We start from the raw sequence: 19,379 nt of genomic DNA on the forward strand, positions 1-19,379 counted from the left end.
ACAGTTAGAAAATGAGCTAAAAGATTTTAACAAAATAATAGTTTACTTACTATAAAACAAAACCGGTTTCATGCAAATAAACCAAAGCTATTTGTAATCTGTTGCATAAAATAAGTATAGTTAATATTCTCCAAGTCATGACTAATTTTTAAAAATTCTTCAATTTAACACTTACTGAGATTTTCTAAGCACCATGAGGTACAAATAGCTATTCTTACTTTTCAAAACAAAGTCTAGTGGGAAAGTTTTATGGACACACAAAGATCATGAGGAAATAATTCATGGATCTGTGCTTTGAAGGTTGAGCAAGATTTTAACAAGCCAGGGAGACAAAAGCAGTCGTGCAGAGAGAACACTGCAAACACAGGCATGGAGACAGGAGCACGCACATAAGTGTTCTTGGAAGAGCCAAGTCGCCAGTCCAGATTAGAAAGTGAAGAATTATTATTTAGGCAGCAGACAACTATGGACGGTCTCTGAACAGGAGAAATGTGACAGATCTGTGCTTTCTATATGTGTTTTCTTATGTTGAAGGATAGATCATGCCTCGTCCTCTCTGCAGTTATATTTCACACTAGTTTAACACACTTGATATAAGCAGTCTACTGAGAGGTAAAGTCATTTCTGGTGGGTGAATCCATCAGATTTCTGAGCCCACAAGCCTAAAGACAAAGTCTAGATGGCGATGAATTCACCTAGGCAATGTAATAATGCATAGACCTGACTGGGGGACCAGTTGGCCTTGCCCAGGTGATACCCGGATGTGCCTGAACAGTTTCTTGATATTTCTACAGAATGGAGATCAGAGTGCAATAATCCAAGGAAGAGATGAAGGAATGGAACTAGAGCCGTGGCCTTATGCAGGCTGAGAATTTACAACAGATTTCAATGTGAGGGGTGAGGGAAGGGCAGAAGACTTCTAAGGGATGACCGAAGGGAAGGCCACAGCACTAAGAGGCAGAACATCGGAAGGGCAGGTCCAAGTTGAGAAAAAGAAGACATGATGCATCAGATGCTGACAGAGTCATGTGGAAATATCTAAAGGCAGCTGAAAACATGGCTCAGAATGAGGCTCAAGAGTAAACAGCAACATGCCACATCGTGTTAGTGGGTAAAATCACCTGTAAAGGGAGTCCTCAAGGAGAAGAGAGGTCTAAGAACAGAATCTTGGTGTAAGTTCTTAAGGTTCAATGAACACCATAAAACACAAAACCAGCGTGAAATGAGCAATGCCAAGTCAGCTTGTACACAGATGCTTTATTTCAGATGTTAATAGTCAACATTGTAAGCAAGATTCTCTCACAATGGAAAGGTTTCCCACACATCAAGAAACTCAATTTACAGGGTAATTGCTGTATTAATATGAAAATCTTACAACAAAATGCAGTATTATATATGTGTACTCAGTTTCCATGCAAGTATGGCTGCTACATGTATGTCTGGCATTTTTATAACATACTGAAACTTAAATGAACACAACAGTATAAAGGTGACTTAAGATGCCTGACATGCTTAAGATTTAAAAAGTTCTTACAAAAAGCAACTAAGCAGTTAACTGAAGGATTCAACCAATACCAACCCAAATAGGTACTATGTCCAATAATCCCAGGCTTCTCTGCAATATATTACCTTTGGGATAATTTAATGCTCAAGAAAAATTATGCTTTAAAATTTATAGCTCTCTCAAGATATTATACTTTGGTGATTGGAGACTATGTATATCCAAGGGCTATATAAATTAAAAAATTAAAAACAGAAAACAAAAAATGAACCATTATGTGCTTAGTTCAAGACAACTAAAATTGAAATGATCCAGTATGATTTTGCTACAATCATTGGTTTTACAAAGTGAAATTTCTGTAAGAAGTTCACTAATTAGGAAGCAATCAACATACTTAACAAACATGCTAAGAAGATTCCAATTGGTCCATCTATTTGTTATCAACAAGGCATAATCTTAGTACCAGACATTTTCTTCACTTCTCACTACATCTAGGATGCAAAAACAAGTTAGTGGATTTAAATAGCTTAAAACCCTATTAGGTCTACTGCTTGTTCAAGAGCTAGGCATTAAAATACTTGGTATTTCCATTTCTATTAACATAAAGACATCAGAAAATCTTAGGCTGTTTTTGTCTTAAGGCCATAGTATTTTGGTATTTGCAAGAATCTGCCTGGTAACGGTTGATTCCATTAAGTTAACTTGAGAATCTGCCATCATTTGCTTTTTCTCTTCACACAAGTGCAAGTGGTGGTCGCTCTTTCCTTCTCTCATAGCAGCATACTTCAGGGGCGGAGAGGGAGAGAGTGTGTCAGTTATAAATAAAAATTAAAACTACAGTGTACAATTCTATTTACCTGTCAGTGTTTAAGTTGACAGCACACCATTATATGTCTCAAAAAAATTACATAAAATCTCTACACAAAAGCAAATAAAGACATTCTTTCAAGAAGAAATAAAGTAAGTGCAAACACCTAAAACAGGCAACTGAAGCAACTGTTGTAACCTGTAGAGAAACACAAAACATTTTTAAAAAGGACAAAGTATTTTTATAAATAAAAGATAATGTTCTCTATTTCTGAAACATAGAGTAAATATAATAAACTTCTAAGTGCAGACTGTTTTTAGGGACCAAAGTACCATATTATTTTTTAAACAAAATGCAAAAATTTCCAACACATATACAAATTACCAGATTAATTTATATGACCCCCCATATAATTTAAAAAGAAAATATTAAATTATTATTTAGTACATTTTTAGAACTATTTTGTAACCAACATGATTTAAAGGGCATAGTGCAATATTTAGGTAGATGTGACATACAGTATATTGTATTGTTTGCAGCTATAACTTACTACTGTTTCATGCTTAAAAGTCAAAATTGTTCTTATGTTAGCTGTAACAACAGGAAACAACACTGGCTTCTAGACACCCTGTATAGATATAAATATCTACATTTAAGCTTTAAAAATGAAAAATAAATTATAAAAACAGGCTTCTTTCCAATTTACAAAGTTTTCCTGCTCCTACATACTGTACAATACATTCAACAAACTCTCAGATCTTCTGAGACTTATGAAGAAAATACTGACTCTTTACAAAAGAAAAAACCCTTTTTCCATGCATTTTGTTTTTAGTACTATGCTCAAATAAATACATTTAACACTGTAGTTAATTTTGTTTTTGAAAAATACCAAAAATTAGTAGTGCAACTTTCTATCCTTCAACTTCCTTTCCATTATGCTTCTTTGTAAATGGTAGGCTAAGTAAATCAGCACGTTGGCAAAAGACCTTCATAAAACCATGTGTGCTTCCCATACATAGACTAATTTCAGAAATTACACATACTCATAAACCGATCTATAACAAAACTGCAGCATCAAGAGAGTAGCAACATATATCTTCTGAAGAAAATGTGTGAGAATTTACTTTCAGAATATCCATAAACATCCTAATATGATTTTCCCATTTTGTTCTTTAAAAATAATTTTAAAAAATCTCATCTCTTAAAAAACTACGAAATTGCCTACCCCTTACTTAAGCGGCTTAGCTTTCTGCCTGCTTAGTGTGAAAAAAGATGCAAACCATTTTAGGGCTGTATTAAAACCTTAAAAACAATTAATTGACACAAATTTCATTGCAACCTAATTTAGTAGAGACTATAATAAGGGAGTGGGGCATTTCATCAGCTTGAATAACAATTACAGTATGAGAGCTCTTGAAGTGCTGCTGGCAGCTGTGTAAGTGCTCAAGTATCGTCTTGCTTGTTCAGTCATGATAAGCTGGTCTTCTGTCTTCCCATAGACCACTGTTTCCCATTCACAATTTGACTAGGAAGGAAATGTTAATAGTAATGTTAAAATTACTAAAATAATTATCCATACTACTTCACAATTACACTCTTTAAAGTCAATTATTTTAATTGATTAGATATTTGATAAGTAGTTATTATAAAAAATATTTGGATAATGACATTGTGATTCTTTTTAAATAACATTATGTTTTAAAAATACATACTGAAATATTTATGGTCATATTTTTAGCTATCTATATTGTTTACAGGCCTATAGTTTAAAAGGTTTGTCCCCACAACTGCCCCCTCTCCACCCAAATCAAATTAGTTTTAACATGGAAAGAAATGTCAGTCTCTATAGCTTCAGAATTTTACAAAAGAGTGAGATGATGTAGTATCAAAAAATGAGCTAAAAGCCCGGCAAGGTGTGCGTGGCTCAGCGATTGAGCATCGACCTAGGATCCAGGAGATTGCTTTATCTCTTGCAAATTAGGAAATAGTCATAGCACAATGTCAAGTTGATGTTTGTTTCCTTTGTTTTCTGCTCTTATTATAAAGGTTATTACATTACTGGTTTGACCTGCTATGTAATAAATTTTCCTGAAAAGCTTTGTGTTAAACACTTGGATATCAAATCATTTTAAATGGGTTAAGAGAACATGTTACAAGGCTCTTTAAAGAGCAGTGGCTCAAGACAGAGGTAAGGTGGCCATATTTGATTGCCAAAGATACGTAAATGTCAGGAATGCTAGTGCTGCAATCATTGTGGTGTAAAGAAAAACTTCCTCCTCAATGAACTCTCAAATCCTCTGGGTTGAATTCTTCATATAACATAGTAAGAAGTTTCCAGCCTTCATTTGCAACTACATAATGGCTGCATAGCAACGGGGGGAAGAGGGGATTTTATTTTATAACTTTTGAGCCAAAAAGTTCACTGGAAACCATTATACCAACAAAATCAAGCTGCAACTGCTTCCAACCACTTACCTTTTAAAACAAGATAGCAATTAAGATTATTCTTTTTTTTTTTTTTTTTTTTAAATCCTCACCCAAGGATATTTTTTCCATTGCTTTTCAGAAAGAGAAGGGAAAGAGAGAGAGAGAGAGAGAGAGAGAGAAACATCGATGTGAGACACATCGATTGGTTGCTTCCCGCACATACCCTGGCCTGGGCACGTGATCAAGCCTGCAACCCAGGTACATGCCTTTGACCCAAATTGAACCTGGGACCCTTCAGTCTGCGGGCCAACACTCTAGCCACTGAGCCAAACCAGCTAGGGCTAGGGCTATTCTTATTTGTTATAGGAGAAGAGGTGCCAGAAGTGGACTTAAGGTATCTTTAGTTTAAAAATAAAATAATATGCACCCTATGTTCATTGCAGCATTATTTACAATAGCCAAGATTTGGAAGCAGCCTAAGTGTCCATCAATAGATGAGTGGATAAAAAAGCTATGGTACATTTACACCATGGAGTACTATGCAGCTGTTAAACAAAAAAGAAATCTTACCTTTTGCAACTAAATGGATGGAACTGGAGAGTATTATGCTCAGTGAAATGAGCCAGTCAGAGAAAGACAAGTACCACATGATTTCACTCATGAACAAAATAAACTAGCAAATGAAATAGAAACAGGCTTATAGATACAGAGAACTGATTGACAACTGTAGAGAGGAGGGGAGTTTCGGGGCTGGATGAAAAAGGTGAAGGGATTAAGCAAAACAATTTAAAAAACAAAAAAAACACCTCATAGACACAGATAACAGTGTGGTGATTACCAAAGGGAAAGGGGTGGGCAGAGTTAGAAGAGGTTAAAGGGGGATAATGGTGATGAAAGGAGACTTGACGTGAGGTGGGAACACACAATACAGTACACAGATAATGTATTACAGAATTGTACACCTGTAATCTATATAATTTTATTAACCAATGTCACCCCAATCAATTCAATAAGAAGAACGGAAGGGGGGGGGAGGGAGGCAGGGAGGGAGGAAATAGTGCTTAGGAAATCACCAGACGAGTCTCTGGCTGTAACTCCAACTATTTGTTTTATATGTACCCCGATAAATGAGTCCTTCAAAACCCCAAGACTAGTTTGAGTGACAAAATCATAATCAATGTTTAGTTACTGTTATAGTCAATGTCAAATTTAAAAAGAAAAAGCACAATCTGTGGGATCCAAAGTGATAACTGAGTAAACAACAAAAATCACCAAAAGAAACTTATAAATTCATACCTGAAGGTTCTTTTCCAATGTGATAACTTTCGAAGTGTTAGGGTTTGGCTTCTTTTTATTAAGTGTATATGTTTTGTTGGTTGAATTTATATCTTGTTTTTCAGGAGTCGAGTTGCACCTATTGTCATGTATTTCCAGTAACGGTATCATTAATAAAGATGTTGTAAATATATTTTCTGACTGAGAGAGAAAAAGGAGGAAAATAAAATAACTAATTCAAAAACAGTAACAAACAGAGGGACTACTGAGCAAAGGTAGTGGAAGCCCTGTTCATCTCCCTCCAAGACAGCTTTTGGCTCCAATGAAATTTCTAGTAACGTAAAATTAAACATTTCAGAAATGAACCAAAGATAAATACTGAAATTTAAAGTTTTAAGAACTACCACTTTTTGACATCAGACATAAGAGACCCAACTCCTCTAAAAAAAAAAAAAACCAACATATGAAAGCAAGGAAATAAAATATTCTCTACAGTTAAATGTTTCTTTCTGAATTAAACAGAATACTACTAAAGGAAACTGTATATGAATCTCTAGTGAACTGACCACACAATGAGTAAGAAACAAGAACCACTAGTCGTTAAAGCATCCATTTTTTAAAAATGCTTCACAAACCTGTGTGTCTGGGATGTCTTCAGTCAATAGTTGAGTACCTGGTTCTTCTTTTTCCCAATTATCTAAAACTAGTGACTTTCTCACTTTCTTCACAGAAGCAGTATGCTAGAATGAGTAATGCACAAGACAAACATGATGGCAAAGTCACTTGGACATAATAAGGCTTTTATTAACAATAATACTAAAAGATTACCTCTTGTTTGCAGCTTTTGTAAGCAGGTTCATCTTCCTCTTTGAGGAATATGTCTGTTCCAGTTTCTTCTTTTAAAACTTCCCGAATATCTTCTTCCAAGAAGGCAAGCGGCTGTGACTAAATTGTTTTTTACAGGGTTTTTAAAAAGTCTTTTATAACAATTCCTTTTTCTCCCCATATATAGAAACTCATCTTTTATACTTTTTCATTAGTGGCTTTTCTCCTAGTCCCTCTTGACACATAAGCTGAATAAATTAATCAACTAATTAGTTTTATGGCAAAAATATTGTACATTGCAAGCATTGAATAAAGCATGGCACTTTTTTCACATATATGTGTGAAAGGGCAGACAATACTTCCCATCTGTATTTATGAACTACTGTTGCTAGCACTATTATTAAAATTACTTTAATAGCAGCAACTAATTAAGCACATACTACTTGAAATTTAGCACCACTGGATTATTTCTATCATCTCTTTTATCTTCACAAATAACCCTCTGGGGTGTGTTTTATGATGTCCATTGAAGAGAAGAGGAAACTGAGCCTTAAAGAGATATACTGATCACTTAGTTTTAAAAATATTACTAGGAAAGTGCTTATGTATATCAAAATACTAAAATTATTTTATTCTACTACAGGTAACCACTATTCAAACAACTAAAAGGTTGGTTTTAGTGTTAAGAAAAGAGCTCTGCTAACACTTGATTTGCTCTCTCTAGATGATATAGTATAAAGAAAGTAAAAATTCAAAATAGCCAAGCAAAGATTTATTTACAAGTCAAAAAAAAAGATTAACACAAATTCAAACTTATAAGTCAAGGGATAAAATTTTTATCAGTTTCAGTGAACAGCTGTTTTAAAAATGTTAAAGATCAAGGATAAAAATAAAACTTGGTGTTTTTATTAAAATTAGGAAAATTCTTAAAAAAATATACATACCACAATTTTAAGGGGTCCATATTTTTTCTCCTGAGCAGCTAGCGCATTCTTAAAAGGAGTAGGCGTTCTTGGTGTGGTACCCAATATAGATCTTCTAATTGTAGGTGTCCTAAACCTATCCAATCATTAGATATTTGTATTACATCAAAATTTCACTTCATATGAATTAAGGAAGGCAGTCATGATAAAAAGCACACACTAAATTTATCTTGCATATATACACATGCTTTATTTAAACATTACAGGACTATTGTAAAGTATGCCTCCTTAAACTAATTCTTATTCCAATTAATTGTCTTTAAATAGAAAATAGAACTAATGTAGAAAAAAGCAGTAAAAATGTTGTTTGCTTGAGTACAAAGTTCTACACTGCATTTAGCTGGTTTCTGGTCTCCTAGGGATAAAATATAAGGTTATGATTTTTTTCCCAATTCTAAGTTCCATATGGATAGGAAGTATGATATATGCATAAATGGATAAAAAGCTTATCTACTCTTGAAATTGTGCTTCTTATTTTCTCTATTACGATTATTTAATACCTACTTACCCTACATTTTCCTTTTGATCTTTGGGGGTTGTTTCCTTATGAAGAGGAGTTGTAATGAGAACTTTCTGCCCACAAATAGGGGTTGATGTAAATGAAGGATTTTCTATATTAACTTGTTCATTTCCAGAGCATGTGTTGAAAAACTAAAAAAGGAACAGAGTTTAAAGATAATTTCTAGAACATTAAAATCCCTGCATAACTATTAAGCTGATAAAATTTTCAAATTATTTCCCAATTTCTCCTAGAAAAAGGTTGCCACTAAAACCACATTTACGTTCCACTCCATGAAAATTAAGCTCCAGGAGGGCAAGGATTTTCGTTTTGTTCATCACTGCCTCCCCAACAATTAGAACAGTGTTTAGCACATCATAAGCATTCAAGAAATAGTTGTTTAACAAATATTCAAAAGTTACAAAATAGTACAAAAATTTTTTAATGGTATATTATCAGATAGGAATCTAGAAACCATAAATAGTTGGTGTTAAATTTAAGTTTTGTACAACAGTGTAGCTGAAAAAAAAGTTTTATTAGTTTATTAACAAATGACCTTAAACGTCCTTTCCTATGAGAATACTTTGAATTCAGAATGCTTTGCTGCTGAGAAATACAGCTATCTTGCAAATTTGCCTCTTTCCAACACAGCTCAGAACCTCCAAGCAGCCAAAATTGGTAGCACAGTCTATTTTCCAAATGACACACTTTACTCACTGGATCTTAACTTACATACAACTGTGAAATACTATTTTTTGTAGCCAATAGATTAGAAGCAGTGGTAGAAAGAAGTGGAAATTGTCATATAGCTATTTATAATCGGAATGGAATGAATTCTAGTATTATCACTTTTGGACCCTAATATTTGCAAAATACTTAACCCTGAGATTAGCAGTCAAACCCTCTTAAAACGCTACAGTGACGCCCATCAACTACAGGATAAAATCCAAACTCTCTGCCATTAGGCATAAGGTCTTCATAATCATGCCTCATCTTCTCAGCCACTTTCCACCTTAGAATTTACACTTCAACAAAAATTGCTAGTGTGCAAAACTCCAAAAATAGAAAATTGCTAGTGTGCCCAAGCCCATTTTACCTTCCTCTAGGAGCTTTGTAACTTTGAGGGCTGGGGTGGGGGTCACACTATTCACATTGTAGTCTATATAAATGACACCCCTGAAAAAGGAGAAGGCACAATTTTCAGAAAACACAGTAATTGTGTCCGCCAGAGCCGCCTCATCTTCCTAACATCAAAACACCTCCAGTAATATCTCAGCACCCTCCAAGTTTATTTGACCATTAAACTTCTTCTCCCATAAAACTGTTTTTGTTTGCTTGCTAATCCTCACCTGAGGATATCTGTTTCATTGCTTTTCAGAGTGGAAGGGAGGGAGGAGCAGAGAGAGAGAGATGCTAATGTGAGAGACACATTGACTGGCTGCCTCCCACAGGGCTGGGGAGCAAATCCACAACCCAGGTACGTGCCCTGGACCAGAAATTGAACCCGAGACCCTTTGGTCCTTGGGGCAACACTCTAACCACTGGGAAACACTGGCCAGGGCTCCCATAAAACATTTAAATCTGTCAGGGCACTTTCAGGAAACACGAGCTCCATCTCTTACTAACTGACCTTGAACAACTTGCTTAGCGTCTGAATTTCACTCCACCTACCCCCTAAGGATTTCCAAAAGAGGTTTAACTGAGATGCTGCACTAAAAGTGTTTAGCATACAGCCTAACACAGTGTCCATTAAGAGAGAGAGGTACAGTTTGCCCTAATATAAATATCTGCTGCCTGGGGACATAACTATAGGAAAAAGCAGTTAGTTCCTGGCATCCCTAGGAAATCTTCTGACACATGAGATTCTTACAGTAAGTAACTGTCTATGGATAGATATACCTGATACCTGTTGAAGAGTTAGAATACTTGGTATCAGTCTCAGCTCCGCCACTGAATAATCTGAACAAATCATTTTACCTTTCTGGGCCTATTTCCTGATGAGACCTATTAAAGAAATGGAACTACGTATCTAAAACATCCCTTTTAGCTCTAAAAATTGTAAGACACTCTAATGCTACTACACTTTGTGAGATACCTCCTGATTTATCAGAGCTTAGCATGCTCATGTATACATTTAAGTACATTATCCATTTTGATATGATATCACAGCAATGAACTGCTAGCAAGGATATTAAAGATGTAATTTATCTAGCTTATCAACATTTGGAAAGAAAAGCAGAAACACTACTACCTGTGAAGGAGAAAATGGTAGTGTTTTCACTGGTGTGTGTTTTAATGCTGTATTACTGCCATCATTGAACGTGCCATCACTAAGTTCACTGCCTGGGGACTGGCCCACTCGTGTTCTTCTCTTCTTTCTGAGAATGGTTGGTGGAGTACTAAACTTGGCCACATTCGGGGATGTTAAAGGAACAGCCTCACTGTCTGCACCATTACAACTAGTTTTTTTCCCTTCAAGTACAAGGCTGACGTTAAATTGACATTCCATGGCGCCTTCATTGTGTTGGATTCGCATTAGTTTAACCGGAGTGGACTTGACAGGAGAAGCAGCAGCATCAGTAAGATCAAAACTGGTAACATCACTCCATGCTACAGGATCCTGCAATAAATTAAATTCTTTAAGTTAATGCTATAACCTAGTTAAATCTGATCTTGAACTTGGGATGATTTCCACAGTTAATTAGCTACTCATTTTTATCAGTAGAAATATTTCCTTTCCTTGTTCATCTTTTTTTAAGCAAAAGCATTTGAGAGGAACAGATTACAGTTTTACTATGACTCCAATTTGGAATATCTCAAAATAATATTCCATCTAATTCAGTAGCTGAAGCTTATTGTGAAAGTATTTTAAATAAAGGAACAAATTCTTTTAAATTATCAAAGCATGCAATTCACCATAAAACTTCACACTCTATTCCACATCAGAAAAATACTATCAAATTCTACATTATCATTTGAGATTGTGTAGGGGACATCTTCAAAATGGTCATACCACTTTGATCCAGAAAGTCAATTTAACCTAAGGACATAATCATGATTTTACACAAAGTTTTACATAATACTGAAAAACTGGATACCACCTAAATGTCCAATTATAATAGTACATTGGGTAAATAAATTTTGTTACATTCATATGATAGAATACTATGAAGTCATTAAAATTCAAGTTTTAAAAACCAGTAAGAAAACAGGGACATGCTCATGATATAATATGGGGGGGAAATCCACAAACATAATACGTAAGTGTATCTTTGGCTTTAAAAATATATGAATATGTATGTTGTATATGTATAGAACACATCTGAAAGGAAATACCTCAAATTATTAATTCTTGGTTTATGGAAAATTTTAATTTTCTTCCTTACAGTTTTCTCTAGTTCCCAACTATCTATAATATATTTGTACAACTTGTATAACAAAGAATGAATTGTTACATTTTAAAATTTTAAAAATTCTATACAATATCAGAGTGAAATTAAGTAATGCTTCACATAAAACTGGTCAGTGTCCATCAAACTGAATTTCTAAACATGAAATGATGTAACTAAAATTGAGCTTTTGATAATCTCACAATTTCAAACTTACAGATTCAATAAGTTCCAGAGTCTCTGCAAATTCTGGGATGGTCTGTAGAGAGGACAGCACAGCATTTGCCTCTACAGCCAGGAACTTTGTGGGTGAATTCTGCTGAGCAGTCATAGTCTGATTTTCATCCATACTGTATATCTCATTAGTGTGCTCCTCGAGGCTATTTAGAGTATTGGACGTGCTATCATCCATGAGGAAACTACCAGACCAGCTAGAAAAGCTTCCAGGCTGCTAAAAGCACAAAAGAAATGTTAATATTATTTGCCAACCTAAACATAAATTTGTATTTTAAGTGAGAGTTTTTTTCTAGAACAACATAATTCACAACATTTCAGCTAAAAATACAGTAGCAAATATACTTTCCTCAAAATTGATATAAAAATTTTTCATTAAACTTCATATCTTAACTCCGTTTATTTTTTCTAACTAAATTTGTTTTAAATTTATAAAATCTTGGTGACATAAAACAAGCATGTACATACAACATAAAGTCCAAATTTCTAGAATCTGGCCTCTATCTTTCAAACTTCATCTCCTGACACTTCCCCCTCCCAGGGAAAACTCAACTATAGTACTTTGTGATTCCCCAATGAGTTAGTCTTTTACCCTGGAGTGCCTTTGCACATACCACTGCTCCCTTTATCTAGAATGCTGTCCAACCTACTGACCAGGGAAAACTCCTATTCCTCGTTTAAGATAAAGTGCAAACATTGGAAAGTATTCCATCTGACTATTCTTTCACCTATGTTCCATTTATGATAATGACCTAGTTCATTTACTTTGCTAATATACTATCTTTCAAGACAGCTCAAATAGAATTTCTTCCAGGAACCCTTCCCTGACTACCTGTCAATTAGACACCTCTCCTATGTGCTCCTGTAAAACTTTATGACTTATTTTATCACACAATATACTGTTTCCTGTCTCTGTTCCCACTGCAGAGTAAATCCTTTGAGGTCAGGAACTGTCATTTTTCTTTCTCTCTCTAGTGATGTACACTGGGCAACTGACTTATCTTTTCAGCCTAGTTTCCTAGTGTCTCATAATAAAAAATAAGAAAAGAGACCTTGAAAAGTCATGATTAAGAAACAATATGTAATTTGGAAGTTGTTAAGAGAGTACAGCCTAAGAGTTCTTATCACAAGAAAAAACCTTTATTTTTGCACCTATATGAGATGATAGATGGTAAGTAAACTTAAGTGGTAATCATTTCACAACATATGTAAGTCAAGTCATTATGCTATACACCTTAAACTTATACAGCACTATACGTTAATTATACTGGAGAAAAAGGAAAAGGAACAATATGTAAAGTGTATTGCACTGTCCAATAAAAGTTTCTTAGGTGATAAAAATGTTCTACATCTAAAGCTGCTCAGTATAGAAGCAATTAACCATATAAGCAATCAAAATGTGGCTAGTACAACCAAGGAGCTAAATTTAAATGTATTTAAAATTAAATGTGGCTAGTAACTACCATATTTTAGAGAGGACATTGCCCAAGTCCATAGGAAGCACTCAATAAATGGTACCTATTACTAGTCAAAATAAATTTGCTAGAATGTGCTACAGAGTCACGATAACAAAATGTTAAGTCTCAAGTAACGTGGAAAACAAGTTTTCAACACCACTGCAAAACAAGTTCCATCCGTTTTAAAGTTTCCTAAAAAATACAAGAAATTAAAGCAATTTTATTTCATTAGCACAGAGCTTACAACCACTTTCTGAAGAGAGCTTTGAAGCCATACACATTTCAATTGAGTTTGTAGGTAAGAAAAAGATTCAAAAACAGAGCTCACTGGGCTCAACTGGAAAAACCCTAGGGTTGCAGTCATGCACACCTGACTCTGAACCCCACACAACAAACCACCTACTGCACAGAGTTAATATAAGGATTACCAAAAATTCACATAACACATCTATAATGGGCCCTCAGTAAAATGGTAGCCATTATTATCACACAATTTTAAAAATACTTTATATGTGTACAGAGTCTCTTCTGCTGGGTGCAGCAACTTCCCTTTAGAACAGGACTGGGGAACCTTTTTTCTGTCAAGGGCCATTTGGATATTTATAACATCATTCCCGAGCCATACAAAATTATCAATTTAAAAATTAGTTATGAAAAAAGCTCCCAGATTTATTGAGTTTCGAATCCCGCCTGCGGTTGCCTTGGAAGGGCCAGGCCAAATGATTTCACGGGCTATATATATAGCCTGTAGGCCGGACGTTCCCCACACCTGCTTTAGAATTTACAATCTCCAATTCCCTTATTCAATCAGCTCTTTATTAAGAGTGGATGATAGATAGCAAATTCTAAAATAATAATACTAATACCCTCTCCCTTTTAATGCAAAATGCCAATTCTTTTAGCTATATTTTCCTGTTAAAAAATTTTAAAAATGGTTTAAACATGATATAATTACCTACAAATGTGACTCTTTAACCTTAACTATTTATTTGTAGCCTCTTAATAAAACCAAAATTAACTTTAAGATAAGTATTCTTAAGGTTTTCTTATTTTCCCATGGTTTTTGCAGTTTCAAAATAAAAACTATTGTTCCTATGGTATATATCCCGTCTACTATGTTAACAAATGTCATTTTTATTAATTCTCTTTTAAATGTCATAAAGACATCACCAACTATTTCAAGATTTCAGGTTATTTTATTTAGTAATTTTGTATTAGTTCCCAGTTCCTCTAAAAGTACTGTTCCCTAATTTAGCACCAAACCAAGTAAAACCCTTTCTTAAATGCAAGAAGTATCAGGATATTAAAATTTTTAAATGTATTTAAGTATAAACTATTTTTTCTCTTAATCCATCTAGCATAGCCTGTTTAACTTTGCTAAAATTATTACCTTTATTCTAACTTAATACTCCTAGTTGTTCTCATTAACCAAATCTCAGATTAATAGTTCTCACACCTGGTAACCAAAACCCAATATCCATATAAAAATTTCTTTAGAGAGCATAAAGTCTCAATGTTCCTTTTCTCCATATTTTTAATGTTATTATTTTTTCCAATTTACTGAATTCAATTCTAAATATAGTAAATAGAAAAAAAAATTCAAAGACAGAATAAAAGTAATTTTGGAGCACAAAAATCTCTACATATCTATTTAATTATTTTTCAAGCTTTTTTTTTTTTCAATTAAAGCCATAATTACATGGAATGTCTAAAATAAAACCAAAGCCTAATCTAAACCACACATCATTTCCACAATATATATCAAAGATCATACCTTAAGTCTGCTTGACATTTATGACTCAAGAATCATGTTAAATACTGAACACTGTAAAATATGCTCCAGGAGATGCATATCAAAATCAGGCAACCTCAAAGTTGCAAATTAGAAAGACTATTCTTAGTCTATGTTAAAATCTGAGGTAGTACTGAATATGCTTTCCACTTCTTGACATACGAAAGTTATGCTGATGAAAACTATAAAAGCATACAAAAGATTCTAACAATAAAATCTAAAAACCTAATTTCTTACCGATGGAACTCGCTTTCTTCTAACTTCATTCTCAGCTGACATAAGAAGCAACTCAAGTTCCTTTATTTTTTTTTCCTTATCAGGATCTTCATCAACAAAGGGTTGCTAAAATAAGTTAAAAAAAAAGAGAAAACAGGCTACTTACATAATTGCTTTATTATTATTAGTGTTCTAATTTTTATTTTCTTCTACACAACACAAAATCTATTTCTCTAAAGTTGAATACTACTAAATCCCAAAAAGCCAGTATCACAATCCCTCTGCTCTCTAAAGAAGTGATGATAAATATTTACAATTCAACAGAAAAGATTTGGGAAATTTAAATGCATAAAAAATGTATAATGCATCATCTATATCAATTTAAAAATTTATGTCTGGAATATGTTTTCATTTATTGACTCTTAATACATCTTTTTAACCAGTTTAGCAAAAATATGTCCATTCACAACCTGAATAAATGAAGTTGGAAAATAAAAGAACCACCTTACTGGTGTCAATCACTTTACATCTGTACAGTTTATGTTTCTCAAAACCACTTAACAAACCTTCTCCTTTAATGTTATAATACCCAAAGTAAATAGGACAGATAGTATTGTTTCAGTCCTAATTTTGGAAATAGGCACTACTAGACTTTCAAAAATATATTTTAAAGTGTTTCCTTTATTATAAATAAAAAGTTACCTGAATAAAGGCAGAAGTCTGAACATGTTCTATACAATTGCCTTCAGGTGACACATACTGATAGCCTGGGATCTAGAAAGTAATTAAATCAACACTTTAAAATCTGAGACAAATCTTGATAAAATAGCAACGTTAAAAAAAATATCTCTGCTAACTTTGAATGTTCCTACCAACAACAGTTCCTTATCCAGTAACTACATCTCTGTTCTTAGGGTCTACTAATGAAGTCTTAACACTTAGGAAAGGCCTATCTTCTAGATGAAATGTGAGCATTACTTGGCCTAGATTTACAGCCTATCACTCTATTAACTACAATATCCAAATATTTTTTAAGTCTGCTATTAGGACTGCTCTATTTCCTGGGGAAGGCAAAGTAATCGTATCCCTATTGTTCAGAGGAAGGGGTTAGTCCTTATATGAAGCACTCGCAGAGATGGAGACTAAAGCCAACTTTTCAACTTTTATATCTCCTATTCCTACCATCACCCCATGGCAACCTCTGGGTAAAAAATATGAAAACAGAGGCTTCTTCTATTGCTTGTCTTAGGGAAAAAAATCAGAATCACTCATGTACTTTTTAATACTCTGATAATAGATTAAGGATTATTCTGCTTCTTTTCTAAAGCATTCATAATAAGAACTTTGAAGTTGCTTGCAAATTTAGTATGCAGTGGTGGAAAGAAACAAGAGAGGGTATTTTTTAAAACCTTAAAATCTAGTAAATCTAAATATGATATTGTATATTTTCTGCAATGGCCTACCTAAATCACTATCTAATGCAGAATCATTATACATAACTTCTAAAATTAAACTTAATTTTCACAATACTTGATTAGTATCAGTTATCACTCCATTTGGTAATTCCAATGGATTAGAAACGTATCTTTCTCTAATTTTTCATTAAAATCTGTGGTCGCATTTCAAATCAATGCTTTTTCTTTCAAGTAAAAATTAGAATTATCTTTTTAGTAGTTTTAATGAATTGTACTATGTATATGTACCTTTCAAGAATTATTTAAAGTAAGGGAAACAATTCTTAAAGTACAACAAATATTCTTATCTTTCCAATATATTTACATTGACTGTTAAGCACTCCCTTGGCCCCAAATAACTTTTAAAATTATCTTTCCATGAGTTAAAAAATAAATTTAAATAACCTTTCTAAAATAGAAGCAGCATGTTTCAGTTTACGCTGCTGAAATCTAGGACTCTAAAGAAAAAGACAATAAAAACCTTAAGGTATTGAGTATCAGCAGACAACTATGTCTTCACATCTTCCTATTTGTAAATTAAGATGTTGTTACTTTAACTCTTTTAAAATTATGTCTTTAAAAATGTCCATCTAATGGAATAAAATCAATTCTGACGCATACTAAGTGTATATTTTTAACACCTAGCCAAATTTTGTCTTTTGGAAGGTAAGTCCTGACTTAATCTTTACATTGTTTGTGACAAGAACCAAGAATTGCTCAACATGAAAAATGGCATGACAGGTAGCTAGATAGGGAAATGTAAAACAAACCTTATGAAAACTCCTACTAAACTAATTTCTTACAGGTAGGAAAATGCACTACTGTAAGGAAAATAGAGCTTGCCCCATTATGAACCTGGGTAATCTCTACTCTAATGAAGCTTTTTAAATGAAGACTGAAGTCACTCAACTGGTTGGTTAGTAGGGGGTAAGCAAAGCTGAATGCCATCAAAAAACCAATTATTTACCACACCCTCCAAAATAATGGCTTAAATGATATTTTACCAATTTTTCCTTTAAATCATTTTATATATACACTTACATCTTAGAGATAAGAAATACTACAATTACCAAAAAATTTTTAGAAACTACAATAAATGTTAAAGCACAGATAACCATTAGCTCTGAATCATAAATGAAGATTCAAAGAATGATATGTGTATACTAAAATTTTTAACCACATAACAGAAAAATTACATATAAAAGGAAACATTTTAATGAGTTTGTTTCCAAAATATTTATCAATCAAAACAAATAGCGATAAACCTCCACTAACTGTTTAAAAGCATTTATGGAATATTTTTTCAGCTTGGAAATTCAAATGTCTATTCCCTTTATATGTTGTATTTGTCCTACTAAGAAACCAAATACCTTCCTTCCCATATAGCAACTAAAATTTTTTTTTAAATAATAAAGGTATTAAAAAATATGTGCCTGAACAGGTATGTAAAACTGATTCTGGGTTTGCAAATGGTCCATTGTCGCACAAGGTTTGTGTTGAAGTTTAGATGAAGATCGTTCTAATTTTATTCCATCTTGTAAGTAGCCCTCCTGTTCCACTTTTCTTCGCATAGTAGAATTCCAATGGTTTTTAATAGAATTATCAGTCCTATAAAATGAAAGTATAATTTTAAAAGAAAAAGATTCCACAAATTTTAATACTGTATAAAATGTACAAAGTGCATTTGCAACATTTATATAAAATTAGATACTTTTTTAAAAAGATAAACTGTATGTCTATATGTCAGGCATCTTCTAAACACTGGAGATATATATAGCAGCAAACAAGGCAAAGAAAGTTGCTCTATCATGGAATTCACATTCTCATTGGAAGTGTGGCAGAAGGAAAAGAGGGAAGGACAGAAAAACAAAAAATTAAATATGTAAGAAAAAAATACCAGTGCAATGCAGATCATTAAAGTAGGATAAGAAAAATTTGGAACAAGGGTAATTTTGATTAGGTGGTCCAGGAAGCCCTTTGGGAGGTGACAGTGAAACTCAGATCTGAATGACAGGAATGAACCAGCCATACAAGAACAGAAAAAAAGAGCATTCCAGATTAAGAACATAGCAAGGAGAAAGACCTTGAAGCCAAGAACAAACATGATCATGAAAAGCAACCACAATTACAGAATCCCACTATTCTTTTTCATTTCTTAGAACAAAATACCTATGGAAGAAAGTTCATGGGCACCCTTTTAACCTAAGTTTCCTTTATATAAATGTAAATCTTCAACCTACAAATACTTGTAGTATAAATTTCATCTTTCATAAAATGTACAAATATTTACTGAGAACCTAATTTATGTCAAGGCACTAGGTAGGTTCTATGGATAGTAAAAAGATGAGATTAAAAACATCAAAAATTCCTACACCAGGTTCAGTAACTTGAAAAGAACCTTAACATAGTGCTTTAATTTCCTTATCTATGAAGACAGCATTGTTCACTCTGTATATTTCACAAATATATGAAGATTAATTAAGAATATATGTATAAGCATTTTATAAACAATGAAGGAC

At 33.4% G+C, this 19,379-nt stretch overlaps 1 protein-coding gene across 1 annotated transcript in view; it reads right to left on the reverse strand.

Moving 5' to 3' along the window:
* Positions 1–1,244: 1,244 nt before the first annotated feature.
* MYBL1 (MYB proto-oncogene like 1) overlaps positions 1,245–19,379 on the reverse strand; it is a 31,287-nt gene continuing 13,152 nt past the window's right edge. The window contains exons 6-16 of the mRNA XM_081116417.1: positions 18,294–18,468; positions 16,109–16,180; positions 15,428–15,532; positions 11,925–12,158; positions 10,570–10,938; positions 8,328–8,470; positions 7,781–7,895; positions 6,840–6,956; positions 6,647–6,751; positions 6,033–6,212; positions 1,245–3,834 (exon numbers count right to left, since the gene is read on the reverse strand). Of these exons, the coding sequence (XP_080972543.1) occupies positions 3,706–3,834; positions 6,033–6,212; positions 6,647–6,751; positions 6,840–6,956; positions 7,781–7,895; positions 8,328–8,470; positions 10,570–10,938; positions 11,925–12,158; positions 15,428–15,532; positions 16,109–16,180; positions 18,294–18,468 (1,744 nt within the window). The 3' untranslated portion in view covers positions 1,245–3,705. The remainder of the gene's footprint in view (positions 3,835–6,032; positions 6,213–6,646; positions 6,752–6,839; positions 6,957–7,780; positions 7,896–8,327; positions 8,471–10,569; positions 10,939–11,924; positions 12,159–15,427; positions 15,533–16,108; positions 16,181–18,293; positions 18,469–19,379) is intronic.

Source organism: Miniopterus schreibersii, assembly GCF_964146895.1.
Source record: "Miniopterus schreibersii genome assembly, chromosome: 17".
In the NCBI taxonomy this organism is placed as follows: domain Eukaryota; kingdom Metazoa; phylum Chordata; class Mammalia; order Chiroptera; family Miniopteridae; genus Miniopterus; species Miniopterus schreibersii.